This window comes from Pan paniscus, chromosome 23 (assembly GCF_029289425.2).
Source record: "Pan paniscus chromosome 23, NHGRI_mPanPan1-v2.0_pri, whole genome shotgun sequence".
Classification (NCBI taxonomy): domain Eukaryota; kingdom Metazoa; phylum Chordata; class Mammalia; order Primates; family Hominidae; genus Pan; species Pan paniscus.
The window spans coordinates 52,650,285-52,676,046 of record NC_085927.1 but is presented as its reverse complement, the minus strand read 5'-3'; the positions used below and the strand labels follow the sequence as shown (position 1 = coordinate 52,676,046).

Here is a 25,762-nt window from a genome sequence, read left to right as displayed (position 1 = left end):
ATGACATGGTCATTTCTGCCATACACACATAGACACACAGATCACCTTGGTAAAGTGAGGGTGGAGATTACACGGGATGCAAATACCAGGAGGTGGGTTTCATTGGGGCCATCTTGGAGTCTGGCTGCCACAACCTCTTCCTCTGGCTGAGGAGAGAAGCAATATGCGCAACAGCCTGCCATCTGGTATAGCCATTGCCAGGAAGGATGGTAGGGCTGGAGTGTTTCTAGGCAGGGCTGCTTCCCTCACTAGCATTCCTTTACATGACTGGTAGGATCCCTGCTGATGCTTCAAGGATAAGGCATGTTTGAGATGGTACACAAACCTAAATTCTCTTCACTATGTATAGTGTGCATTGTTAAAATATATACATGATAGCCCGGGCGCAGTGGCTCACGCCTGTAATCCCAGCACTTTGGGAGTCCAAGGCGGGTGGATCACGAGGTCAGGAGATCGAGACTATCCTGGCTAACACGGTGAAACCCCATCTGTACTAAATATACAAAAAATTAGCTGGGCCTGGTGGCGGGCGCCTGTAGTCCCAGCTACTCAGGAGGCTGAGGCAGGAGAATGGCATGAACCTGGGAGGCGGAGCTTGCGGTGAGACGAAATCGTGCCGCCGCACTCCAGCCTGGGCGACAGAGCGAGACTCCGTCTCAAAAATAAATAAATAAATATATATATAACACAATCTGTAATATACTATATAAATCATGTAGTAAACTGGGCACAGTGGCTCGTGCCTGTAATCCCAACACTATGGGAGGCCGAGGCTGCCGGATCACCTGAGGTCAGGAGTTCGAGACCAGCCTGTCCAACATGGTAAAACCCCATCTCTACTAAAAGTACTAAATTAGTTGGGTATAGTGGTGTGAGCCTGTAGTCCCAGCTACTCCGGAGGCTGAGGCAGGAGAATCAATGGAACCTGGAAAGCGGAGGTTACAGTGAGCCGAGATCGCACCATTGCACTCCAGCCTGGGTGACAGAGCGAAACTCTGTCTCAGAATAAAAAAATACATAATATAGTAATTAACTATACTAATTTATAATTAATATAATTATATATAATATAATAATAAAAGAGCATGAAATTTGAGGCTTTTAAAAAAACCTAGGTGAGATATTTTCTAGTAATACAATCCCAAAGTTTACATTGTAAAGGTTAAACAGTTTTCAAGCTAAGTCATTTACTGTATCTTACAGGATAATTTATTTGGCTAACATAAATTAGTAACTGAATTTAACATTTTTTTTCAGGTGTGTTTTGATTGTGGTGCCAAAAATCCCAGCTGGGCAAGCATAACCTATGGAGTGTTCCTTTGCATTGATTGCTCAGGGTCCCACCGGTCACTTGGTGTTCACTTGAGTTTTATTCGGTAAGTGAATCTTCTCTCATTGGGGTGAGATTGATTACATTGTTACATGGGTGTTTTTTTCCCTTTTTTCTTTTCTTTTTTTGAGATAGTGTCTTGCCTTGTCACCTGTCACCTTGGCTGCAGTAGTGCCATCATAGCTCACTGGGCTCAAGCGAACTCAGCCTCTACAAAAAATAAAAAATGTTGTGGTGTGATGATGTATAACTGTAGTCCTAGTTACTCAGGAGGCTGAAGTGGGAGGATCACTTAAGCCCAGGAGTCAAGGCTGCAGTGAACTATGATCTTGCCGCTGCATTCCAGCCTGGGCGACAGAGTAAGACCCTGCCTCTTAAAAAAAAAAAAAAAGAAAGAAAGAAATGTGATTTTCAGTGTTGCCATACAGTATTAAAAGGTGAGGCCTTTAAGAATTGATTGAGCTCTCATTGGTATGGGTTAATGGGTTATCATGTAAGCGGCTTTATAGGAAGAGGAGGAGAGACCTGAGCTAGCACACTCAGCGTTCTCACTAGGCGATGCTGCCTCTGGACTCTACAGAGTCCAACCAGTAAGAAGGTTCTTACCAGATGTAGCCCCTTGACCTTGGTCTTCTCAGCCTCCTTAACTGTAAGAAATCAACTTCTTTTCTTTATAAATTACCCAGTTTCAGGAATTCTGTTACAAGCAATGAAAAACCGATTTATGTCAATCATCTTCTAATAATTCGGCAGTACAAAGTACAGACTCATGGGAGAAGGGGAATCAGGTGCTGTGGGTCTGTCCTATGTCCTCCAAAGTGGAGAGTTTATGTCAATGATGAGACACTCTCCTTGTATCAGGGCTTCACTTCCAGCGTAATCTTATATCTCTGGCTTCCAAGGACACTAATATCACAAAGCCTGAGTGAATGATTTTTAGTGGCAGTTTCAAATGTTTATAACATGAAGGTCTTTTTTCTCCTTTTATCTGAAGACTTGGGCTGCATTGGCCCCTCTGGTGAGTAAACCGTCTTCTACTTCTGATACTCTATGGCAATAGCCCATATGGGGCCTTTTGCATCAGAAGAAGACACCACCTTTGGACTGACAGTCTGATGGGATAACCCCACAGTCCAGTGGGAGGCAGGACTATTTGTGAAGTGAAATAAATTGAAATAATAAAAGAAATAATGGAAAGATCTCCAGGGCTTGGAAGCTAAGCAAGGCCTGCCTGTCACCTGCCACAGGCCCTTGCCAGGACAACTTGTGCAGAGCACCCTCAAACAGCCATGGCTTAGTCATTGCTGCCTCCCCCAGACAATTTCCAGAGATTTCCCTACTCCATCTTTTCTAGGGAAGGAACCAGCTAGGCTGCCCATCTGGAATTGTGGCAAGCAATCTTATATTATGACTTAAGGAATATTGAAATATTGATAGAACGTGATTATTAAAAAGGAGCATTTGTTTCTATAGGATAAAATCTATTATAATTCTTTGTCTTTTTTTTTTTTTTTTTTGAGATGGAGTTTTGCTCTTGTCGCCCAAGCTGGAGTGCAATGGCGCGATCTCTGCTCACTGCAACCTCCACCTCCTGGGTTCAAGCGATTCTCCTGCCTCAGCCTCCCAAGTAGCTGGGATTACAAGTGCGCGCCACCACACCCAGCTAATTTTTGTATTTTTAGTAGAGATGGGCTTTCACCTTGTTGGCCAGGATGGTCTTGATCTCCTGACCTTGTGATCCACCCCCCTCGTCCTCCCAAAGTGTTGGGATTACAGGCGTGAGCCACTGTGCCTGGCCTTGCCTTCTGTTTTCTTCTAAGAGTTTTATAGTTTTAGGTCTTACCTTTAAGTCTTTGATTCATTTTGAATTAATTTTTGTTCACAATGTCAGGTAAGAGTTCAACTTCATTCTTTTGTATGCGGATACCTAGTTTTTCCATCACCATTTGTTGAAAAGACTGTCTTTTCCCCATTGAATCAAACTTGGGGTTTTTGTTGTTGTTGTTTTGGGTTTTTTTTTTTTTTTTTGAGATGGAGTCTTGCTTTGTCACCCAGGCTGGGGTGCAGTGGCACGATCTTGGCTCACCTCAACTTCCGCCTCCCAGGTTCAAATGATTCTCCTGCCCTCAGTCTCCTAAGTAGCTGGGATTACAGGCATGTGCCACCACGTCCAGCTAATTTTTGTACTTTTAGTAGAGACAGAGTTTCGCCGTGTTGGCCAGGTTGGTCTTGAACTCCTGACCTCAGGTGATCCGCCCGCCTCGGCCTCCCAAAGTGCTGGGATTACCCCGGCTAAAGCTTGTTTTTAATGTACTTTGTTTTCCAGATTGATCATTACCGGTTAACTTATGGTAACCTACTCTGCCCAGAGCAGATGAAGACTAGACTCAAGGCAATACCTGGTTACTTCTCTTCCTTCTGTCTTTACTGTGTTCTTTCCCTCTTTCTTTCTGCTAAGTCTCGCCCATTATAACCTCTCCTTCTTCCTCATCGCTAAAGAATACTTCCAGTTTAAGCCATTCCAGGAAATCGGGTGGTTTTATGATGTGTTCCTCCCTGAGGGAAGGAGTGACCTAGAGCCTGAGGGGCAGTACAGCAGGATCTGTTTGGGCTATTGCAGGTTTAATCACTGACCTTTTAAAAGTCAGATAAATAGAACTATATGAGTCACAATGCTTGTAAATGATTCAAAAACAACAATTAAAATTCATGATACAACCTTAGGGCAGGAGTCTAGGATTTGGGCAAGAAAAAGTCAAGGATGAGAATGTACTCAGTATTGTTTTTGCTGTTATTTTTAAGGCAGAGAAGAGCTATTCTTTAAACATTTTTATTCCTTAAAAAAAACTGGGGGGCCGGACATAGTGGTTCACACCTGTAATCCCAGCACTTTGGGAGGCCAAGGTGGAAAGATCACTTGAGCTTGGGAGTTTTTTGGGTTTTTTATTTGTTTTTTTTTTTTTTTTCTTTGAGACAGAGTCTCACTCTATCCCCTCGGCTGGAGTGCAATGGCATGATCTCAGCTCACTGCAACCTCCGCCTCCCGGGTTCAAGCAATTCTCCTGCTTCAGCCTCCGAAGTAGCTGGGATTACAGGTGTGCGCCACCACACCCAGCTAATTTTTGTATTTTTAGTAGAGACGGGGTTTCACCATGTTGGCCAGGCTGGTCTTGAACTCCTGACCTCATGTGATCCACGCACCTCAGCTTCCCAAAGTGCTGGGTTTACAGGCATGAGCCACAGCACCTAGCCGAGCGTGGGAGTTTGAGGCTGCAGTGAGCTATGATCTCACCACTTCACTTCAGTCTGGGTGACAGAACAAAGACCCTGACTCAAACAACAACAACAACAACCACCAAAAAAAAAAACAAAAAAAACCACTAGCTAATTGGGAAAAAATCCAAGCAGCCCCAAAATATATAAAGTCTCTCCTCTAGAATACTTTTCCCCTCTTCTTCCCCTCCCACTGCCAGACACACACACATGCACTGCTTCCTGTGTGGCATGGGTGGTGTGCATATTTAAGTGGAGTTTTTTTTCTTTAACTAGAATTTCAAGTCAACAAATTTACAGAGGAAAAATAATTTGTAAGTTATGGCTTTTGCCAAGCAAAGGGGGGAAGGCAGATTAAGAGTATGTGGAGAGGGCAAACTGCATTGGTTGCTGACTGCTCCCAGAGTGGACCTGATTGAACTGACCTCTGCCCCTTTTCACCTCCATTGCTGGGATCTCCATGTTTCAGGCTGCTCCTCCCCTCTAGCTCTGTTTCTTCTCAAGTTTGCCGTTACGTATTTCATGAGCTTATTAAAGGTGAATGGGATCCCTGCATCGATCTTGTTGGCCTGGGGTTAGGGACAGGCTTAAATACAACGTAAATAAGAAGATAGACTGCAAAGTTATGCATGAGAGATGGAAACTAAGTCCTGTGCCCACTTCTGGTTGGAAAATAAGGCAAAGTTTAAAAGAGGTAACATTTGCAGTGAACTTGGAAGGTTTGGTGAGGTTTTGATAATGGAGACAAGGCCGGGCATGGTGGCTTGCGCCTGTAATCCCAGCACTTGGGAGGCCGGGGTGGGAGGATAGCTTGAGCCCAGGAGTTTAAGACCAACCTGGGCAACATAGTGAGACCTCATCTCCAAAACAACAAAAAGATAATGGAGACAAGGGAGGGAAAATTGAGGTCAGCACTCGGACCTTCAGATATAAAAGCAGGAAAAAGCGAAATGCTTTGTAGCGACTTTTTGTATGCATAGGAAAATAAAGAGAAGTAAGGGTGAAAGGAGAGGATCTGTGTCATATTGTGGAGCGCTTTAGCTGCCACACTGGGAGCTAAAAGTTCACTCCTGAGGCCCTGGGGGGGTGAGGCATGTGGGGAGGCTGACTCAGCCTGGGCAGAGCAGGAGACAGCATCAGGAAGAGGTGAGGACCGAGGCTGAGGATGCAGGAGCGGGGATGTGGTTGGGGGGTCGGGGGGAGGCAAATCTGAGCTGTCCTTTCCTGGCCTTGGGTGTGTTCCTTACCTCTGAATGTCTTACTTTCCTTCTCTTGAAAGTGAGGGTGAGAATACTAGGACCTGCCGTACAGGGTGTTGGCAGGAGCGAGCAAGAGAGCCCGATACAGCCTGGCACATAGTGAGCCCTAGAACATGTTGATGATGACCAGGGCAGAATCTGGGCTCCTGCTCGGTGGACACTGGGGAGAACCTTTTTATGATGTTGCTGTAGAAAGGCAACGCTTTTTATGACCTTATAGAGGTAATCAAACAAGTTATAAACAAAGGGCGGCTGGGAAATTACTGAGATTGTCTATAAGTAAAACTCTAGATTAATAATGGTATGCACTTTGGGAGGCTGAGATGGGGGGATTGCTTGAGGCCAGGAGTTCGAGACTAGCCTGGCGAACATGGCAAAACCCCGTCTCTACTAAAATTACGAAAATTAGCCAGGTGTGGTTCCGCACACCTCTAATCCCAGCTACCTCTGGAGGCTGGGGCACAAGAATTGCTTGAATCCAGAAGGCAGAGATTACCATGAGCTGAGATCGCCTCACTGTACTCTAGCCTGGGCAACAGAACGAGGCTGTGTCTCAAAAAAAAAAAGGTGTGGTTCACTGGGCATGGTGGCTCACACCTGTAATCCCAACACTGAGAGGCTGAGGTGGGAGGATTGCCTGAGCCCAGGAGTTCTAGACCATCTTGGGCAACATAACAAGACCCTATCTCTATTAAAAAAAAAAAAAAAAAAAAGGCTGGGCACGGTGGCTCATGCCTGTAATAACAGTACTTTGGGAGGCCAAGGTGGGTGGATCACCTAAGGTCGGGAGTTTGAGACCAACCTGACCAACATGAAGAAACCCTGTCTCTGCTAAAAATACAAAAATTAGCCGGGCGTAGTGACACCTGCCTGTTATCCCAGCTACCCAGGAGGCTGAGGCAGGAGAATCACTTGAAGCCAGGAGGCAGAGGTTGCGGTGAGTCAAGATCGCACCATTGCACTCCAGCCTGGGCAACTCCGTCTCAAACAAACAAACAAAAAAAAGCCCGGCATGGTAGCTACCATCTACTTGGGAGGTTGAGACAGGAGGATTGCTTGAGCAATCCTGGTTGAGGCTGCAATGAGCTGTGATCACACCACTCCATTCCTGGGTGATGGAGTGAGACCCTGTCTCAAAAAAAAAAAAAAAAAAAAAAGAAATTAGTAAATATAAGGGCAGCACAAAGGAAAGTTTTGGTGGACCTAAAGCTTCTTTTCTTTTCTTTCTTCCTTGCCCATTTTGTAAAAGGTATTCTGCCTATACTCATGCTAAAATATCCACCTTCCTTTACAGTTAGTGTAGGGCAAGCTATTACTGAATAACAACCTCTGCTTTTTGCTCATTTCTGTGGATTCAGTATAAAGATTCTAACATTGTTGCTTTACCGTCGACCCCTTGGTGAATGTGCATTGTTGAGGCTATACTCACTGCCTTTACTTGTTTCAGATTTGATCTTACAGTGGAGAGAAGTTAGGCATAAGGTGTGGAAGGGGCAGGAAGTGCTTGTAGCTTTCACTTCAGGAGCATGAAATCTTGTGTTTTTTCCTCTCCCTGCTGGTTGTGATGTTGGGTAGGTCTCTTCTACCTTGTGATAAGAGAATGAGCATCCTCCAAGCTTCTGGTAGCGATCAAACTGGACAAGTAGATCACCGACCTGAAAACATCCAAACAGTGCATCTGTTTCAAGTAGAGACACATTACCAAATTTCAAATCATATCCAACCAAGGATGGGAGGCAAAGAGTTGGTGTTGTTCCAGCAGCCCGCTGACACTTGTCATGTCCCTGTGCCCTGCATTCCAGGAAGGACGAGAGGAGCCAGGGGTTGCTCACGCCAACCATCATCCACTCTGGAGTCCTAGCATCCCAAAAGTGTGGGTCCTTGTTGACACAAACTTAGAATTCTTTAGGATCCTAAAGCCTAAGGAAACCTTGTTCTCAAAAGCTCACTGATTTTGCTCCTGGGGATAAAAAATATTAACAGTTAGTAATATTCTTTCCATTTAGATCTACAGAGTTGGATTCCAACTGGTCATGGTTTCAGTTGCGATGCATGCAAGTCGGAGGAAACGCTAGTGCAGTAAGTTCATCTCAAACTCATCATTTTCCTTCTTGTTTAAATATTTGTTATGCTATAATAGTAAAGAAGCTCAGGCTAGGTGCAGTGGCTCATGCCTGTAATCTCAGCCATTTGGGAGGCTGAAATTACAGGCGTTTGGGAGGATCACTGGAGCCCAGGAGTTCAAGACCACCCTGGGCAACATGGCAAGACCCTCTGTTTATAAAAAACAAACAGGTCAGGTGTGGTGGCTCACGCCTGTAATTCCAACACTTTGGGAGGCTGAGGCGGGCGGATCACTTGAGGTCAAGAGTTCGAGACCAGCCTGGCCAACATGGTGGAACCCCATCTCTACTAAAAAAAAAAAATAATAACAAAAATTAGCTGGGTATGGTGGCGCACACCTGTAATCCCAGCTACTCGGGAGGCTGAGGCGGGAGAGTTGCATGAACCTGGGAGGCAGAGGTTGCAGTGAGCCGAGATCACACCACTGCACTCCAGCCTGGGTGACAGAGCGAGACTCCATCCCAAAAAACAAACAAACAAACAAAAAGAGTTCAATACTTGAAAGTTTGGGAGGCCCTATGAGAAGAAGCAGAGAGCCTGATGGGTTTTGGAGTTGGACAGACCCAGTTGACTTGTTTATTCAAAAATCTGTTAAACACCTAATAAACAGGAAGCGTTGGCTAGCTGCTGGGGATATAGTGACAGACAAGACAAACAAGATCCCCAGCTGGGCACGGTGGCTCATGCTTGTAATCCTAGAACTTTGGGAGGCTGAGGCAGGCAGATCGCCTTGAGCCCATGAATGTAAGACTGACCTGGACAACATGGCAAAACCCCGTTTCTGCAAAAAATGCAAAAATTAGCAAATCATGGTGGTGCATACCTGTAGTCCCAGCTACTCGGGAGGCTGAGGTGGGAGGATCTCTTGAGCCTGGGAGGTAGAGGTTGCAGTGAGCTGAGATTGCACCATTGTGCTCCAGCCTGGTTGATAGAGTGAGATCAGTGATAGATAGAGTGAGTTGATAGATTATCAAAATAATAAATTAAAATAACCAATATCCCCTCTTATAGGGGATATTTTATTATAAATAAAAATAATCAAGATCCCCTCTTATAGACAGGGGCAGTCAGAGAGTAATCAAAGAAATATGTTCACAGGAAAATAACAGGCAGTGATAAGTGCTTTAAGAAAATTAAAACAGGAAGTGAGGGTACAGAGAAACTGGAGGCTTCTTTATGATAATTTTTAATAACTGGGGTGACTTTTGTGGTTAGGATGGAATGCTTGTATTTAAATTAATATTTAACTTCTTAAATCTACAAATTAAAAAACCCACTCTTTTTTTTTTTTTTTTGAGACAGAGTTTGACTCTGTTGCCCAGGTTGGAGTGCAGTGGTGCCATCTCAGCTCACTGCAACCTCCACCTCCCGGGTTCAAGAGATTCTCCTGCCTCAGCCTCCTGAGTAGCTGGGACTACAGGTGCACGTCACCATGCCTGGATTTTTTGGTATTTGTAGTAGAGACGAGGTTTCACCATGTTGGCCGAGCTGGTCTCAAACTCCTGACCTCAAGTGATCCGCCTTCCTTGGCCTCTCAAAGTGCTGGAATTACAGGCATGAGCCACAGCGCCCGACCAAAAAACCCATTCTTCATGTCTTTAAATATAGCAAATATTGTGTGTTAATTTCTAAACAGAAACATAAATATTGTGTGTGAAGTTCTGTGAAAAAATAACCTTAAAATATTCAATTAATTTATAATTTTAAAGAACTGATTTCCTTAACCCCATTTACAAACCTAATTAAGGATTTTGTTTTTTTTTTTTTTTTTTGAGACGGAATCTTGCTCTGTCACCCAGGCTGGAGTGCAGTGGCCCAATCTCAGCTCTCTGCAACCTCTGCCTCCCAGATTCATGCCATTCTCCTGCCTCAGCCTCCCAAGTAGCTGGGACTACAGGTGCCCGCCACCACGCCCAGCTAATTTTTTGTATTTTTAGTAGAGACGGGGTTTCACCATGTTAGCTAGGATGGTCTTGATCGCCTGACCTCGTGATCCGCCCGCCTCAGCCTCCCAGAGTGCTGGGATTACAGGCATGAGCCACCGCGCCTGGCCTAATTAAGGATTTTCAAACATTTTAAACTTTATTTACAAATTCAGTATATTTGATTATCTCAAACACTGAACTGGCAGTCTTACAAATCTAGCCAGCCAAATCTTGCACAGCACTGGTAACCTATTTATCAGGCCAAAATGGTGTAGATGGAGTAAATGGAATTCCTTTAGGCGTTTCTTATATGCTAAAGTATAAGAAATCAAATTTGTATGCATTTCAAATAAAAATTATGGCCAGGCATGGTGGCTCGTGCCTGGAATCCCAACACTTCGGGAGGCTGAGGCGAGAGGATCACTTGAGTCCAGGAGTGTAAGACCAGCCTGGGCAACATAGTGAGACCTCATCGTACAAAAGACTTAAAAATTAGCAAGGCATAGTGGAACCTGCCTATAGCCTCAGCTACTCAGGAGGCTGAGGTGGGAGGATCACTTGAGCCCAGGAGTTCAAGGCTGCACTGAGCTGTGATCATGCTATTACACTCCAGCCTGGGTGACAGAGCAAGACCCTGTCTCAGAAAAAAAAAAAAAAAATATATATATATATATATCAATTAAATAGTTAAAGTCAGAGGTCTAAAATAGCAGTTTCCAAAATGCTAGTTTCTCAATCTTTTTTCTTCGTTGTCCCTAAGCATAAAAATCAATTAATTAGATAATTTTCCATTTAAATTGGATCCAATGTTTCCCTAATGAGATAAATTAAATACTAAGGAATACAATTTTGTCAGGTAGCGGTGACCTTTGGAAGGCCATAAACCATTGTAATAACTAAGATTTTTTTTCACTTTTCAAGAAACAATTTTTGCCCCTCTTAATTAAAAATATATGCCTGGCCAGGCATGGTTGCTCCTACCTGTAATCCCAGAACTTTGGGAGGCCGAGGCAGGAGGACCACTTGAGCCCATGAGTTCAAGACCAGCCTGGACAACAAAGTCTACAAAAAAAAAATTTTAAATTAGCCAGGCATAGTGGTGCATGCCTGTAGTCCTAGCCACTTGGGAGTCTGAGGCAGAAGAATCACTTGAATCCAGGGGGTTGACGCTACAGTGAGCAGTGTTCACCGTGCCACTGCACTCCAGCCTGGGTAATCAAGCAAGACCGTCTCAAAAAAAAAAAAAGAAGTATGCCTTAGATGTTTCAAGGTTTGTTTTTTTTGTTTTTTTTTTTTGAGATAGAGTCTCACTCCTATTGCCTAGGCTGGAGTGCAGTGGCAAAATCATAGCTCACTGCAGCCTCAACTTCCTGGGCTCAGGTGATTCTCTCACTCAGCCTCCCAAGTAGCTGGGACTACAGGCAAGTACCACCACGCATAACAAGTTTTTTACATTTTTAGTAGAGACAGGGTTTTGCCATGTTGCCAGGCTGGTCTCGAACTCCGAGGCTCAAGTGATCTGCCTACCTCTGCCACCCAAAATGCTGGGATTGCAGGCATGAGCCGCCGGGCCCAGCCAGTGTTTCTTATTAATTTTTTATTGATTTTCTGTTTTTTTGTAGAGGCGTGGTCGCACTTTGGTTCCCAGGTTGGTCTCAAATTCCTGGCCTCAAGCAATCCTCCTGCTTTGGCTTCCCAAAGTGCTAGGATTACAGGCATGAGCCACTGTGCCCAGCCTCAAGCATCTTTTTAGAAACCTTTGCCCATTATCATGATGTTCACAAACTTGTTCCTAAACTTAGCACTGTTGGTTTGACTTACCTGTTCTTATTTCTAAGCCTTCCCAAGGTTGCAGAGTCACCCTCCAAACTCCAGAAAGGAGCTTTCTCATCTCAAGCCATCAGGGGTTGGGGGACATGGGGAGGGAAGGCTCAGATGAGTGGTCATTCAGTTTAGCCAGTGGAGCTGTGAGTTATGTGCTTGGAACCATCCTTTTTGTATTTGAATCCTAACTCTGTCCCTTGCTACCCATGTGACTTGGGGCATGTTGTTGAACCTCTCTGTGCTTCATTTTCCCCATCTGTAAAGTGTAGACAGCAGTAGTGACTGTCTGATAGTGTTGCTATGAGGGTTGAATGAGATGATGCCCATGAAGCACTCACAACAGGATCCGGAACATGTGGGTGACCAATATCATTATCAGTTAAATTAGGTTCATCAAAGGATCACTCATATAGGTTTTTAGAAGACCTGTTTTAATTAAGATATGAATTCTATAATTCATGTCTATACATGGATCCTCATGAAGTGGGTAAAAGCAGTTTCTTTTAATTGTTTAAATACTTGTTTTATCATCTTACCTATATTGTAGTATCTGTTAATGATAAAATAGTGCTGAACAAGGTAAACATTAATGTAGCTCCTCACTAATTTGTCAAAAATTCTGATTTACTGGAATCCATTTTGAGATTGATTGTGGACGAAGTGTAGTGGTTCACACTTCTAATGCCAGCACTTTGGGAAGCCACGGTGAGAGGATTGCTTGAATCCAGGAGTTGGAGGCTGCAGTGAGCCATGATCATGCCACACTACCCTCCAGCCTAGGTGACAGAGTCAGACCATCTCAAAAAACAAAGAAAAGGGCCAGGAGCGGTGGCTCACGCCTGTAATCCAGCACTTTGTGAGGCCAAGGCAAGTGGATTCCTTGAGCTCAGGAGTTCAAGACTAGCAACATAACAAGACCCCACCTCTACAAAAAATACAAAAATTAGCCAGGCGTGGTGGCACACACCTGTAGTCCCAGCTATTTGGGAGGCTGAGGTGGTGGGATCACTTGAGCCCAGGAGGTGGAGTTTGCAGTGAACCGAGATGGAGCCACTGCATTGCAGCCTGGGTAATAGAGCAAGACTCTCTCAAAAAAAAAAAAAAAAGAAAGAAATGGATTGCTCATGAATTAAAAGTAGTCCTGAGTAGAAAGCTTCTCCCCAAATAAAGTTCACAATGACAGAGATGGTTTAATGGACAAATGAGGACTAGTTATTTCATTTTGTAATGCAAGTCTCATAGCTAGTTTTTGTTGTTGTTGTTGTTTTGAGATGGAGTCTTGCTCTGTTGCCCAGGCTGGAGTGCAGTGACACGATCTCAGCTCACTGCAAGCTCCGCCTCCCGGGTTCGCCATTCTCCTGCCTCTGCCTTCCAAGTAGCTGGGATTACAGGCGCCCGCCACCACGCCTGGCTATTTTTTGTATTTTTAGTAAAGGCAAGGTTTCACCGTGTTAGCCAGGATGGTATTGATGTCCCGACCTCGTGATCTGCCTGCCTCGGCCTCCCAGAGTGCTGGGATTACAGGCATGAGCCACTGTGCCTGGCCATACATAGTTTTACGAAAATATTAATGTGCATGCTTTTCTCTGTAGTCTTCCTTTTTTCATCAACATGGGTGTTCCACCAATGACACCAATGCCAAGTACAACAGTCGTGCTGCTCAGCTCTATAGGGAGAAAATCAAATCGCTCGCCTCTCAAGCAACACGGAAGCATGGCACTGATGTAAGTCACTGGAGGCTGGATTGTTTCCTTTAGATACATGTTCACTTCATAGAAAAAGTGATTTTTATCCTGAATAGTAAAACTTTTCTACCTGAGTTGTCTTACAAGGAATTAGTGTACAGTAGATTCTTACTATTGAAGTAGTTATGTTCTGTAAATGCATCATGAGTACTGGATTAGTGAATACTAAAACATTGCTCTTAGGAGAAATACAGGATTAGGTTCCTATAAGCTCTGGTCTCATTTTCATCAACTGATCAATACATAACCTTATTTAACATGTGTTTCTATTTAAAGACACCTTTTAAAATATATATTGATGGCTCATGAATATTGAACTCACAGCCAAGGACTATAACTCAGCCCTGAATGAAGCTTATTTAATGCCTGAATTTTCTCCATGAGGCACATCACAGCCTTCATGTGCTTCAGAACATTAGATAGCCCTTCAGTACTGCACTTGAGAGGCATCTTAAAAAATGACATCCTCAATAAAAAGCATGGGAATATGAAGAACATAGCACAAAATAAACTGCAGAAAGGACATTTGTTATGAGAACTGAAACAAGAAGGCAGAGTAGTGTGTCTTGTTCTACCTCAGCTGAGAACGTGCTTCTCGGGCAACTCATTTTTTGCTGCACTATTCTCCAAATGACTGAAAACACCACGAGGACTGATTTTGGGTTAAAAGTAAATTTTAGCAAGTAGGTAGATTCATAAATATGGAATCCATGAATAACGAGGATTGATTATCATTTGGAACCTGCATTTAGATATGAAGTCTTTGATCTTTCCTTTTCAGAAATGGTTTATGTGTTTGAGGTACTTGACTTCCTCAAGGTTTGGAAGCAAAATTTACTGGATGATAGATTACTAAAGTGCACGCAGAGGTCCTCTGTAGGGATGTTACTGATTTTATAAGAATGGAAAGCACCAATCCTTAGGAAACAGGTCTCTATAAGGGAAGTGAAAGGTATCAAATAAAATCCTTTACAGGCCGAATGAAATGCTCAGCCCTGTGTTGTTTTTTTGTTCTAGCTGTGGCTTGATAGTTGTGTGGTTCCACCTTTGTCCCCTCCACCAAAGGAGGAAGATTTTTTTGCCTCTCACGTTTCTGCTGAGGTATGTATTATGCTTCACATCATTTTAAAGTGTGCTTACTCTGACAGTTAACAAAAGGTGCATATTTAAAATGTTAGGATGTAGGCTAAGCTCTTGTAACAAGAAGTCCTGAAACATAACTACTGAAGAGAGAAATGACATTATCAACAATTCCAAGGTTAGGATATCTGCCGTTGACTGATGGACTTACTTTGCTGTTCTCAACATGTGGCTTCCATCTCAGGGTCTAAAGCAGCTGCTCCAGTTTAAGACTCTCCCAGATTAAGAGAAAAGGACAAGCATCCTTGAGATCTAATGCCCTATTCTTTTATTTATTTATTTTTGGGGGGACTGAATCTGGCTCTGTTTCCCAGGCTGGAGTGCAGTGGCACGATCTCAGCTCATTACAACCTCTGCCCCCTGGGTTCAAGTGATTCTCCAGCCTCAGCCTCCCGAGTAGCTGGGACTACAGGTGCGCACCAACACACCCAGCTAATTTTTTTTTTGAGATGGAGTTTCGCTCTTGTCACCTAGGGTGGAGTGCAATGGTGTGATCTTGGCTCACTGCAATCTCCGCCTCCTGGGTTCAAGCGATTCTCTTGCCTCAGCCTCCCGAGTAGCTGGGACTACAGGTGCACGCCACCACACCTGGCTAATTTTTGTATTTGTAGTAGAGACGAGGTTTCACCATATTGGCCAGGCTGGTCTCGAACTCCTGACCTCAGGTGATACCCCCGCCTTGGCCACCCAAAGTTCTGGGATTATATAGGTGTGAGCCACCATACCCCACCACAAATGCCCTATTCTTTTACAGAAAAAGTCTAGAGGGAGCTCCCATCCCTTCTACTTATGTCCTATGAGCTGGAATTTAGTTGCATGTCTTATCTAGCTGCCAGGGAGAACTGAGAATTTATTACTAGTAGTGTGCCACAGTTCAGTTCAGAGCTCTGAAACTGACTAAAAATGAAAACATTTTTAATAGGGGTTTCATTCTCAGTGCCCCAGTTTTGCTGTTTATGTAGTATTATCTCAAAGCTATTGGATGAGTTAATGCAGGTAAAAGTACTTAGTACCTGGCACAAAGTAAGCCTTCAGTAAGTGCTCTAAATATCACTATCTTCATCTTTGTGACCTGATAGCAACAGTGACAGCAATCCATAGTACTTCTGTGGCCTCTCCTCAGATCACTTAGATCTAGGGAAAGTAAAGCCTAAAAGGCCACAATATTTACTATTTGGCCCTTTCTTTTCTTTCTTCCTTTCTTTTTTTTTTTTTTAAAGACGGAGTTTTCCCTCTTGTTGCCCAGGCTGTAGCGCAATGGCGCAATCTCGGCTCACTGCAACATCCACCTCCCGGGTTCAAGCGATTCTCCTGCCTCAGCCTCCCAACTAGCTGGGATTATAGGCATGCGCAACCACACCTGGCTAATTTTGTATTTTTAGTGGAGACGGGGTTTCGCCATGTTGGTCAGGCTTGTCTCGAACTCCTGACCTCAGGTGATCCACCTGCTTCAGCCTCCTAAAGTGCTGGGATTATAGGCATGAGCCACCACACCGGGCCTACTATTTAGCCCTTTAAGGTAACGTGTGCCTACCTCTGTCTTGGACCATCATATGTTCTGCCAGCTACTCTAGCTCCTCCCAGTCCCACTGGGTAAGGAGCACGATTTGTTGAACTCTTGCTCAATCTATTCTTTAATTTTCTTTTTTTCTTTCTTTTTTTTTTTTTTTTTTTTGAGATGGAGTCTTACTCTTCTGTCACCCACGTTGGAGTGCACTGGCACAATCTTGGCTCACTGCAGCCTCTGCCTCCCAGGTTCAGGTGATTCTCCTGCCTCAGCCTCCCAAGTAGTTGGGATTACAGGCGCACACCACCACGCCTGGCTAATTTTTTTTGTAATTTTAGTAGAGACAGGGTTTCACCATATTGACCAGTCTGGTCTCGAACTCCTGACCTCAGGTGATCTGCCTGCCGCAGCCTCCCAAAATGCTGGGATTACAGATGTGAGCCACTGTGCCCAGCTTATTCCTTAATTTTCAATTTAAAACTATGTAAAGTTGTACACAGGTTGTTAAAGCTTGTTTTTTCGTTTTTTTTTTTTTTTGCTATTATAATTTGCACATACTTATTAGCATTGTCACAGTCAATAGTTACCAAAAATGGTTATCAAGAAAGAGGAGAACAGGCCAGGCATGTTGGCTCATGCCTGTAATCTCAGCAGTTTGGGAGGCCGAGGTGGGAGGATAACTTGAGCCCAGGCGTTTGAGACGAGCCTGGGCAGCATAGTGAGACTCCTTCTCTACAAAAAATTTAAACTTTAGCTGGGTGTGGTGGCACATGCCTGCAATCTCAGCTACTCAGGAGGCTGAGGTGGAAGCACTGCTTGAGCCTGGGAGGTCAAGGCTGCAGTGAGCTGTGATTGTGCTTCTGCACTCTAGCCTGGGCAACAGAGCAAGACCCCGTTTCTAAAAAAAAAAAGAAAGCAAGAAAAAAATAGATATGCCTTCCTTTCCATTAACAGGGACTCAGAATGTGGCTGTTTAAATTGTTAGGTTTTTCCCGTGCTTTGATTTGTTTTTTATGGCTGTTTTCTTGCTTTGTCTGCTAATGACTTTTCTCGCCTTGTTTCAGGTGAGTGACACAGCGTGGGCATCAGCAATAGCAGAACCATCTTCTTTAACATCAAGGCCTGTGGAAACCACTTTGGAAAATAATGAAGGTGGAGTCCTTAGAACTGTCATGTAATACTATTCTATGGTTCAGTGGCATGCTATGAAACTATTAAAAATTAAGATGGGCCAGGCACAGTGGCTCATGCCTGTAATCCCAGCACTTTGCGAGGCTGAGGCGGGAGGATCGCCTGAGCCCAGCAGTCAGAGACCAGCGTGGGCAACATAGTCCCCATCTCTATCAAAAAAAAAAAAAAAAACTGAAACCTAAAAATATTAAAATGTAGACCCTTCTGTCTTTTTTTTTTTTTTTTGGGGGACTAAGTCTTGCTCTGTCGCCGAGGCTGGAGTGCGATGGCGCGATCTCGGCTCACTGCAACCTCCGCCTCCTGGGTTCAAGCAATTCTCCTGCCTCAGCCTCCCTAGAAACTGGGATTACAGACATGCACCGCACATCTGGCTAATTTTTGCAACATGGTTTCACCATGTTGGCCATGCTGGTCTCGAACTCCTGACCTCAGGTGATCCACCCGCCTTGGCCTCCCAAAGTGCTGGGATTACAGGCGTGAGCCACCACACCCGGCCGACCCTTCTGTCTTAACAGGAAGAAATATTCATAATAGACTATAAAGTGGGGGAAAAATATTACTGAACATGGAATATAATAATCATTTTTGTAAAAAAAGAAAAACATACCAAAAACGTTCTGGAAAGCACATAGCAAATTGTTAAATAGAGAGTGAAATTACTGAGGATTTTTAGTTCTCACTTGATATAGTGTTGAAGTGTCTAAACTTTTATAATGAGTATGGGTTACTTTTATCATCAAAAACAAAATTTCAATTTAAAAACTTATAAAAATAGTTGATACATAATGATTCACATTTGGTGACTTTCTTACAGGATTACATTTATTGTAAATATATCAGTTGCTTACATATTAAAAATCACTTGTGACATGAGTAGTCAGCTCTTTCTGTTTTAAAGTTGTGCATCCTTTGTTAGGCCAGAATGTTAGTGTAAATTAACAACAAAAATGTAACTTTGGACAACTAAGCAGTGAGTTCATGGGTTATGATACCTTAAGAAGTGCTGGCTTATATAAACTGAGCCTTGAACTACTCTAAGGAACATAGCGTAAAAGGAAAGACGAAGCAGTCACCAACCGCGGGTTGGGTGATGGTATTGAGAAAATTTCTGGCAAGGATTTTGCTGGAGGGTAGGAGAGTAAATGGTATTTATCAAGAAAGTAGTCCTAGGAGAGAGAGGCACTCAGCTGTGTCCCAGAGTGGAGTCATGTTGTAATGAAAAGGAGTCGCATAGCCAGGCATGGTTGTGCACGCCTGTGATCCCAGCTACTAGGGAGACTGAGGCAGGCAGATCTCTTAAGCCTATGAGTTTGAGACTGCAGTGAGCTATGATTGCACCACTGCACTCTCCAGCGTGGGTGACAGAGAGAGACCCTGACTCTAAAAAAAATAATAAGAAAAAGAAAGAAAAGGAGTCGCTTCCTTTGTATTGAGTTATAGGTATAAGGGTGGGAATGTCTGAGATTTCCATCAAACCGTAGAATGCTGATTTTTCATTTTGCTGGTATAGGAGTAGACATATCAGTGAATCAGGATAAGAACATTGCATATCCTAGGTAACAATGGGTTATTTGATGAATGGAATTTGGACAAGTGTCTGGCATTTTAGAAACAAATAATAAAACAAAGTAGAATTTCTTCTTTACTCTTTATACCAGGCTAAATTCAGGTAGTTCAAAGATTTACATGAAAATATGATTATCCTAGAAGAAAACATGGGTAAAGCTTTTTTATTATCCTGAATTGAGGAAGCCCTTCTATGCATATTCAAATCTCATAAAAGGAAAAGGTTAATAAATCTGATGACATAAAAATAGAACATTTCTGTTTTGAAAAAGTACTTTAAAGTGAAGACAAATGATAAACTTATATTTGCAATTCATATGTAGACAAAAACGGCTTGTTTCCTTACTATGCAAAGAACTCTGATGTGGTTGTTTTGTGGATGATTTGCACCCTGTGATTTTTTTTTCACATTCTTTTTTTAGGCATATGACCGTAGATGCCTGCAAAGAAGACATTTATACACCTCTAACTGGAGTTTAGTTTTTTGATTTCTTAGCCTTACACTATACTGCAGCCACATTTGCCCTTGGGTGTTTTTCTGCCTGTGTTTGCTTTTTGTTTTGCTTGGAGTGTGGCTCTGCCTTGATTGGCATGGGTTGCCTCCTTGTTGAGGTTCAGCTTTAAGACCAGCCAATGAGCACTCCCAGTCACAACTGCATTTGTACATTTTTTCTTCCTCATAGCATAGCAAACACCAGTTCTGGAAATTACTGCATTTCTTAGTTTGCATGTCCACGGTGTGTCCCCTCTGCTGAGCTGTGAGCTCTTCCAGAGAGAGATTGTTTTTTAAGATGAGAAATCTACCTGAGCCATTGATTGATTTACCATTATCAATCAGAGAGAAGAGAAGAAAGAATTCCCACAATCTCCTAACAAACAGGAACAGTGCGTTATATATCTTTTGTGAAAGTACAGATGATAATTTAACTATTTTCACTATTATAATTTATTAACATAAAAGGGCTTTGAGGCCAGGCGCAGTGGCTCACGCCTATAATCCCAACACTTTGGATGGCTGAGGCGGGTGGATCACTAGAGGCCAGGGGTTCAAGGCCAGCCTGGCCAACATTGCAGGACCCTATCTCTACTAAAAATACAAAAATTAGCCAGGCATGGTGGTGCATGCCTGTAATCCCAGCTACTCAGGAGGCTGAGGCAGGAGAATCCCTTGAACCTGGGAGGCGGAGGTTGCAGTGAGCCGAGTTCGCACCACTACACTCCAGCCTGGGCAACAGAACAGGACTCTGTCTCGAAAAAAAAAAAAAAAAAAAAACGCCGGGGGCTTTGAGATTGAGGGTTAGCCACAGGATGATATGTGTAACCTCTGAAGTCCAGATGTCACAGTTTGTTTTAACAGAAACCCCAGTAACTAACACAGAACAAGATTTTTTTTTTTTTTTTGAGACAGAGTTTCACTCTTGTTGCCCAGGCTGGAATGCAATGGTGTGATCTCAGGTCACCACAACCTCTGCATCCCGGGTTCAAGCGATTCTCCTGTCTCAGCCTCCCAAGTAGCTGGGATTACAGGCATGTGCCACCACGCCTGGCTAATTTTTGTATTTTTAGTAGAGACGGGTTTCACCATGTTGACCAGGCTGGTCTTGAACACTTGACCTCATGACGCGTCCCCCTTGGCCTCCAAAGTGCCGGGATTACAGGTGTGAGCTACCGCGCCTGGCCCTCATCTTTGTATTTTTTAGTAGATACAGGGTTTCACCATGTTGGCCAGGCTGGTCTTGAACTCTTGACCTCATGATGCGTCCCCCTTGGCCTCCCGAAGTGCTGGGATTACAGGCGTGAGCCACCACGCCTGGCCCTCATCTTTGTATTTTTTAGTAGATATGGGGTTTCGCCATGTTGGTCAGGCTGGTCTCAAACTCCTGACCTCAAGTGATCTGCCCGCCTCGACCTCCCAAAGTGCTGGGATTACAGGCATAAGCCACCACAAGCCCAGCCTACACTTTATCTATTTTTAAAGTAATAAATAAAATAAAATTAAAATAACAAAGTATGGTTGGGCGCGGTAGCTCACGCCTGTAATACCAACACTTTGGGAGGCCAAGGTGGGAGGTCTCGAACTCCTGAGCTCACGCAGTCTGCCCAACTTGGCCTCCGAAAGTTCTGGGATTACAGGTGTGAGCCACTGTGCCTGGCTTTTAATGATGGCGTCATAGAGTTGCTTTTAGGTAAAATAGAATAAACAAGGCAGATTTCTTGGCAACTGAAAATTTAGATTTCTATCACTGATGTAATTGGTATTAGAATTTCCACATATTAGGCCGGGTTCAGTGGCTCACGCCTGTAATCCCAGCACTTCGGGAGGCCAAGGCGGGTGGATCACCTGAGGTCAGGAGTTTGAGACCAGCCTGACCAACATGGAGAAACCCCATCTCTACTAAAAATACAAAATTAGCTGGGCATGATGGCGCATGCCTGTAATCCCAGCTACTCGGGTGGCTGAGGCAGGATAATGGCTTGAACCCGGGAGGTGAAGGTTGCAGTGAGCCGAGATCGTGCCATTGCACTCCAGCTTGGGTAAGAAGGGTGAAATTCCATCTCCAAAAGAAAAAAAACAAAACAAAACAAGGATTTCCACATATTAACATACATTGGGTGTGTATAGTCCACAGAGGTACTAAGTATCTTTTGACAGGTCACATTAAATCACCAGATCATAAGGTAGAATTTTGAATCGTATTAGTTGAAGAGACCACTAACATTTTTATTTGATAAAGCCATTGGATTAAAAATAAACTTCTACTTTAATGGACTTTTAAGTCAAAATTCTTATAACGTTAAAATAGAATATACAGCTAAAAAGGTAGGTGATCATTGACAAAATTGGATAAGATATGTAGCACTGAGCAAGTTGAATTATTATACATTCAAAAGCAAGTTAGCTGAGTATATTTTCTGCACTAATATCAATGTTTTGAATTTTCAGGTGGACAAGAGCAAGGACCAAGTGTGGAAGGTCTTAATGTACCAACAAAGGCTACTTTAGGTAATATGCTTAAAATCCTACATTCTGATTTAAAGTGTATGACTCATTAAGAAAAAAATAAATCCTCTTGCATTTGGCCTAGGCATCTCACCTGATGGAGTAGTATAATCATGACCGAATCTGTTAATAAGATTTTATTAAACAAAAGATACTATATATATATGTTTTTTATTCATCTCTCAAGCTTCCAAGAAAGATGCTACATTTTAACCAGCTTGATAATATAAAATGCAGCATTGTGGCTGGGGGCAGTGGCTCACACCTGTAATCCTAATGCTTTATGAAGCCGAGGTGGTCGGATCGCTTGAGCCCAGGAGTTCGAGACCAGCTTGGGAAACATAGCGAAACCTTAGCTCTACAAAACAACAACAACAAAAATTACCTGAGTGTGGTGGCACACATCTCTAGTCCCAGCTACTTGGGAGACTGAGGCAGGAGGATCACCTGAGCCTGGGAGGTTGAGGCTGCAGTGAGCCATGATCACACCACTGCACTCTGCCCTGGGTGACAGAGTGATACCTTGTCTCAAAAAAAAAAAAAAGCAGCAATGTGCACATTTAGCCAATATGGCTGCTGATGGTTTTGATTCGTGGGTTTATGTTGGGCTGGCTCACCTTACGGAAATAAGCAGTGGTCAGAACATCTACACCATTCCATTTTACTCAAGAACTCATTTTCTTCTCTTTCTAATTTTATTATAGGTGAACTTAATCTTAAATTTTTCATTATCAAGGAATTATAATTTGTAATTGTTATATATTCCATTGCATTAGTTGGAAAGCAGCTGCTTTGGTGAAAAATAACTAAACTGTTAGAAATGCTCCTGACATTTTCATCATGTATTAGACTCGTCAGAGTTTGGGAGCAGGTTATGTGACTACTACAATACAAATCTGAAAGAAAGTAACGAAAAGGAAAACTCCCACAAGCATCTTTTTCACACTTGAAATGTAATGACGTTATTCTCTACTCACGGCTAAAGATTGTAATCTTTTGCTGGTTGTGGCTTTATGCTATCTTTTCCTATCAAAGCACATTCTTATCTTTATATGAAAAAATTAAGACTTTAATTTTGCTGGGTTTCTTAGACATAATTCTAAAGACAATATATAACCTATAAGTAAAATGTACTCAGAAAATGATTTTTAAGAAACTCTCTAAAAGTATTTTTGTGCAATTTAGAAAGTACTGTTATTAAAATAAGAGAATGCTTTATGTTTCTTTTTTTTTTTTTTTTTTTGGAGACAGAGTCTCACTCTGTCACCCAGGCTGGAGTACACTGGCATGATCTCAGCTCACTGCAACCTCTGCCTCCCGGTGCCTCCTGGGTTCAAGCGGTTCTCGTGCCTCAGCCTCCCAAGTAGCTGGGATTACAGGTGTGTGCCACCATGCCCAGCAAACTTTTTGTATTTTTAGTGGAGACGGGGTTTCACCATATTGTCCAGGCTGTTCTCAAACTCCTGACCTCAGGTGATCTGCCCGCCTTGGCCTCCCAAAGTGCTGGGATTACAGGCATGAGCCACCATGCCTGGCCGAGGATGCTTTATATTTATTTTGGCTAATATGATAAAATCTATATATAAGCCAAGGTGAAAAAGCACGTCACTGGCTGCTTTAGTTGTATACATAATGCCTAGCTAACTTTATTTTTATTATTGTTATTACTGTTTTGAGCTAGAGTCTCGCTTTATTGCCCATGCTGGAGGGCAGTGGGTGCAATCACAGTTCACTGCAGCCTGGCCCAAGGGATTCTCCCACCTCAGCCTCCCAAGTAGCTGGGACCACAGGCGCACGCCATCACACTGGGCTAATGTTTTTTGTTTGTTTGTTTGTGGAGATGGAGTCTCCCTATGTTGTCCAGGCTGCGAACTTTATATTTTCAAATAAGTTTTATGCAGCCATAAAAAAGAACAGTCATGTCCTTTGCAGCAACATGGCTGGAGGCCATTATCCTAAACAAACTAATGCAGAAACAAAACCAAATATCACATGTTTTCACTTATAAGTGGGGGCTAAATCTTGGGTTCATACGAACATAAAGATGGGAAGAGTAGACACTGAGGACTCCAAAAAGAGGGAGGGAGAGAGGGGAGCAAGAGCTGAAACACTTCCTGTTGGATACTGTGCTCACTGTCTGGGTGATGGGATCAAGAGAAGCCCAAACCTCAGCACCACACAATATACCCTTGTAACAAAACTGCACATGTACTCCCTGAATCTAAAATAAAAATGGAAAATTGTAATGATTTTTAAAGTTTTTGGGCTGGGCATGATAGTTCATACCTGTAATCCCAGCACTTTAGAAAGCCAAGTCAGGAGGATCACTTGAGGCCAGGAGTTCGAGACCAGACTGGGCAACATAGTGAGCTCCCCTGATCTCTACAAAAAAAAAAAAAAGAGAGAGAAAACCAGGCATGGTGGCATATGCCTGTAGTCCCAGCTACTAGGGAGGCTGAGATGAGAGGATCACTTGAGTACAGGAGTTCAATGCTGCAGTGAGCTCTGATCACACTACTACACTCCAGCCTAGGTAATGGAGTGAGACCATCTCTAAAAAATTGTTAGATTTTTAAAAGTGTTTTAAAGTTTTTGAAGAGTAGTGCTTAATAAAAGAGTTGTGGCATGGTGGCTCATACTCATAATTTCAGCACTTTAAGAGGCTGAGGCAGGAGCATCACTTGAGCCCAGGAGTCCAAGACCAGTCTGGGCAACATAGCGAGACACCCATCTCTTAAAAAAAAAAAAAAAAAAATAGCCAGATGTGGTGTTGCGCACCAGTGATCCCAACTACTCAGGAGGCTGAAGTGGAAGGCTCACTTGATCTGGGAGGTAATGCCACTGCACTCAGCTAAGGTGACAGAGCGAGGCCCTGTCTCAAAAAAAAAAAAAAAAAAAAGAAGTTGTTGTAATATATTTTTTTAAATGCTCCTGAAGAAAGTACTGAGAGGGGCAAGCTCAGGCTCTATTTCTCTTCAGTGTGCTGTTAAAAAAAAAAAAAAAAAAAAAATTTTCTCTGAGTTTGAAGACTGCATGGAAATACTGAGGACACCATTTTGACAAAGTTCTGTTAATCCAAAATATGCTTATCAACTTGAGTCTTCTGGATGACAAACTAATGTGAAAAATGTTATCATCTCTTAAATAATAAAGTGCAGTATCTTAGAATTTTAAAAGACACACTAAAAAGAAAAATTATTTCTATTGGTCTTACTTTTTAATTTTTATTTTTTGGCAGAGGTATCCTCTATCATAAAAAAGAAACCAAATCAAGCTAAAAAAGGCGTGAGTATTATGTACTTTATATATAAAAATCTGGTAGTTAAGCTTTAAAACTAAAAAGCCGCTTTGTCATTTTAGTTTTATTCTTTTGAACCATCTTGTAATAAATGTAGCTTTGATATAAGGAGTCTATGTTTTGTTCAAAGAGATTAATGTTATACTTACTGAATTTTTTCTAGAATGATTATTTAACATTTTTTCTGTCTGTGACAAAATTCTGAAAAAAATTAGCAAAGGTCCCCTGGGAATTTGTCTCCTGCTTGTGTAGATCAATAAGCAATGACATCTTGTGAGGCTTAGAGGGTAGTCGTCTGGTGAGTTTTCAGATACAGTGATGCATTGCAGAGCACCAGCTCTGGAGGCAGGTGCAGGGTTTGAATCCTGGCCTTGCCATGTATTGGCTGTGTGATCTTGGCCACATTCCTTAACTTGTATGAGCTTCACTTTCCTCAGCCCTCTGTATCCAGGGGTTCTGCATCCATGGATTCAACCAATTGCAGATCAAAAATATTTGGGGGGAAAAAAAAACAACAGGCCAGGCGTAGTGACTCACGCCTGTAATCCCAGCACTTTGGGAGGCCGGGGCAGGTGGATC

General features: G+C 43.0%; 1 protein-coding gene across 3 annotated transcripts in view; it reads left to right on the top strand.

Annotated features, from left to right (window-relative positions):
* The window catches only part of ARFGAP3 (ADP ribosylation factor GTPase activating protein 3), a 63,139-nt gene that overhangs the window by 10,878 nt on the left and 26,499 nt on the right, over nucleotides 1–25,762 (top strand). For all 3 annotated transcript variants that reach the window (XM_034948335.3, XM_034948336.2, XM_063603353.1), the window contains exons 2-8: nucleotides 1,258–1,376; nucleotides 7,869–7,941; nucleotides 13,328–13,459; nucleotides 14,498–14,581; nucleotides 17,192–17,279; nucleotides 21,829–21,888; nucleotides 25,124–25,170. In XM_034948335.3, coding sequence (XP_034804226.1) covers nucleotides 1,258–1,376; nucleotides 7,869–7,941; nucleotides 13,328–13,459; nucleotides 14,498–14,581; nucleotides 17,192–17,279; nucleotides 21,829–21,888; nucleotides 25,124–25,170 — 603 coding nt within the window. The remainder of the gene's footprint in view (nucleotides 1–1,257; nucleotides 1,377–7,868; nucleotides 7,942–13,327; nucleotides 13,460–14,497; nucleotides 14,582–17,191; nucleotides 17,280–21,828; nucleotides 21,889–25,123; nucleotides 25,171–25,762) is intronic.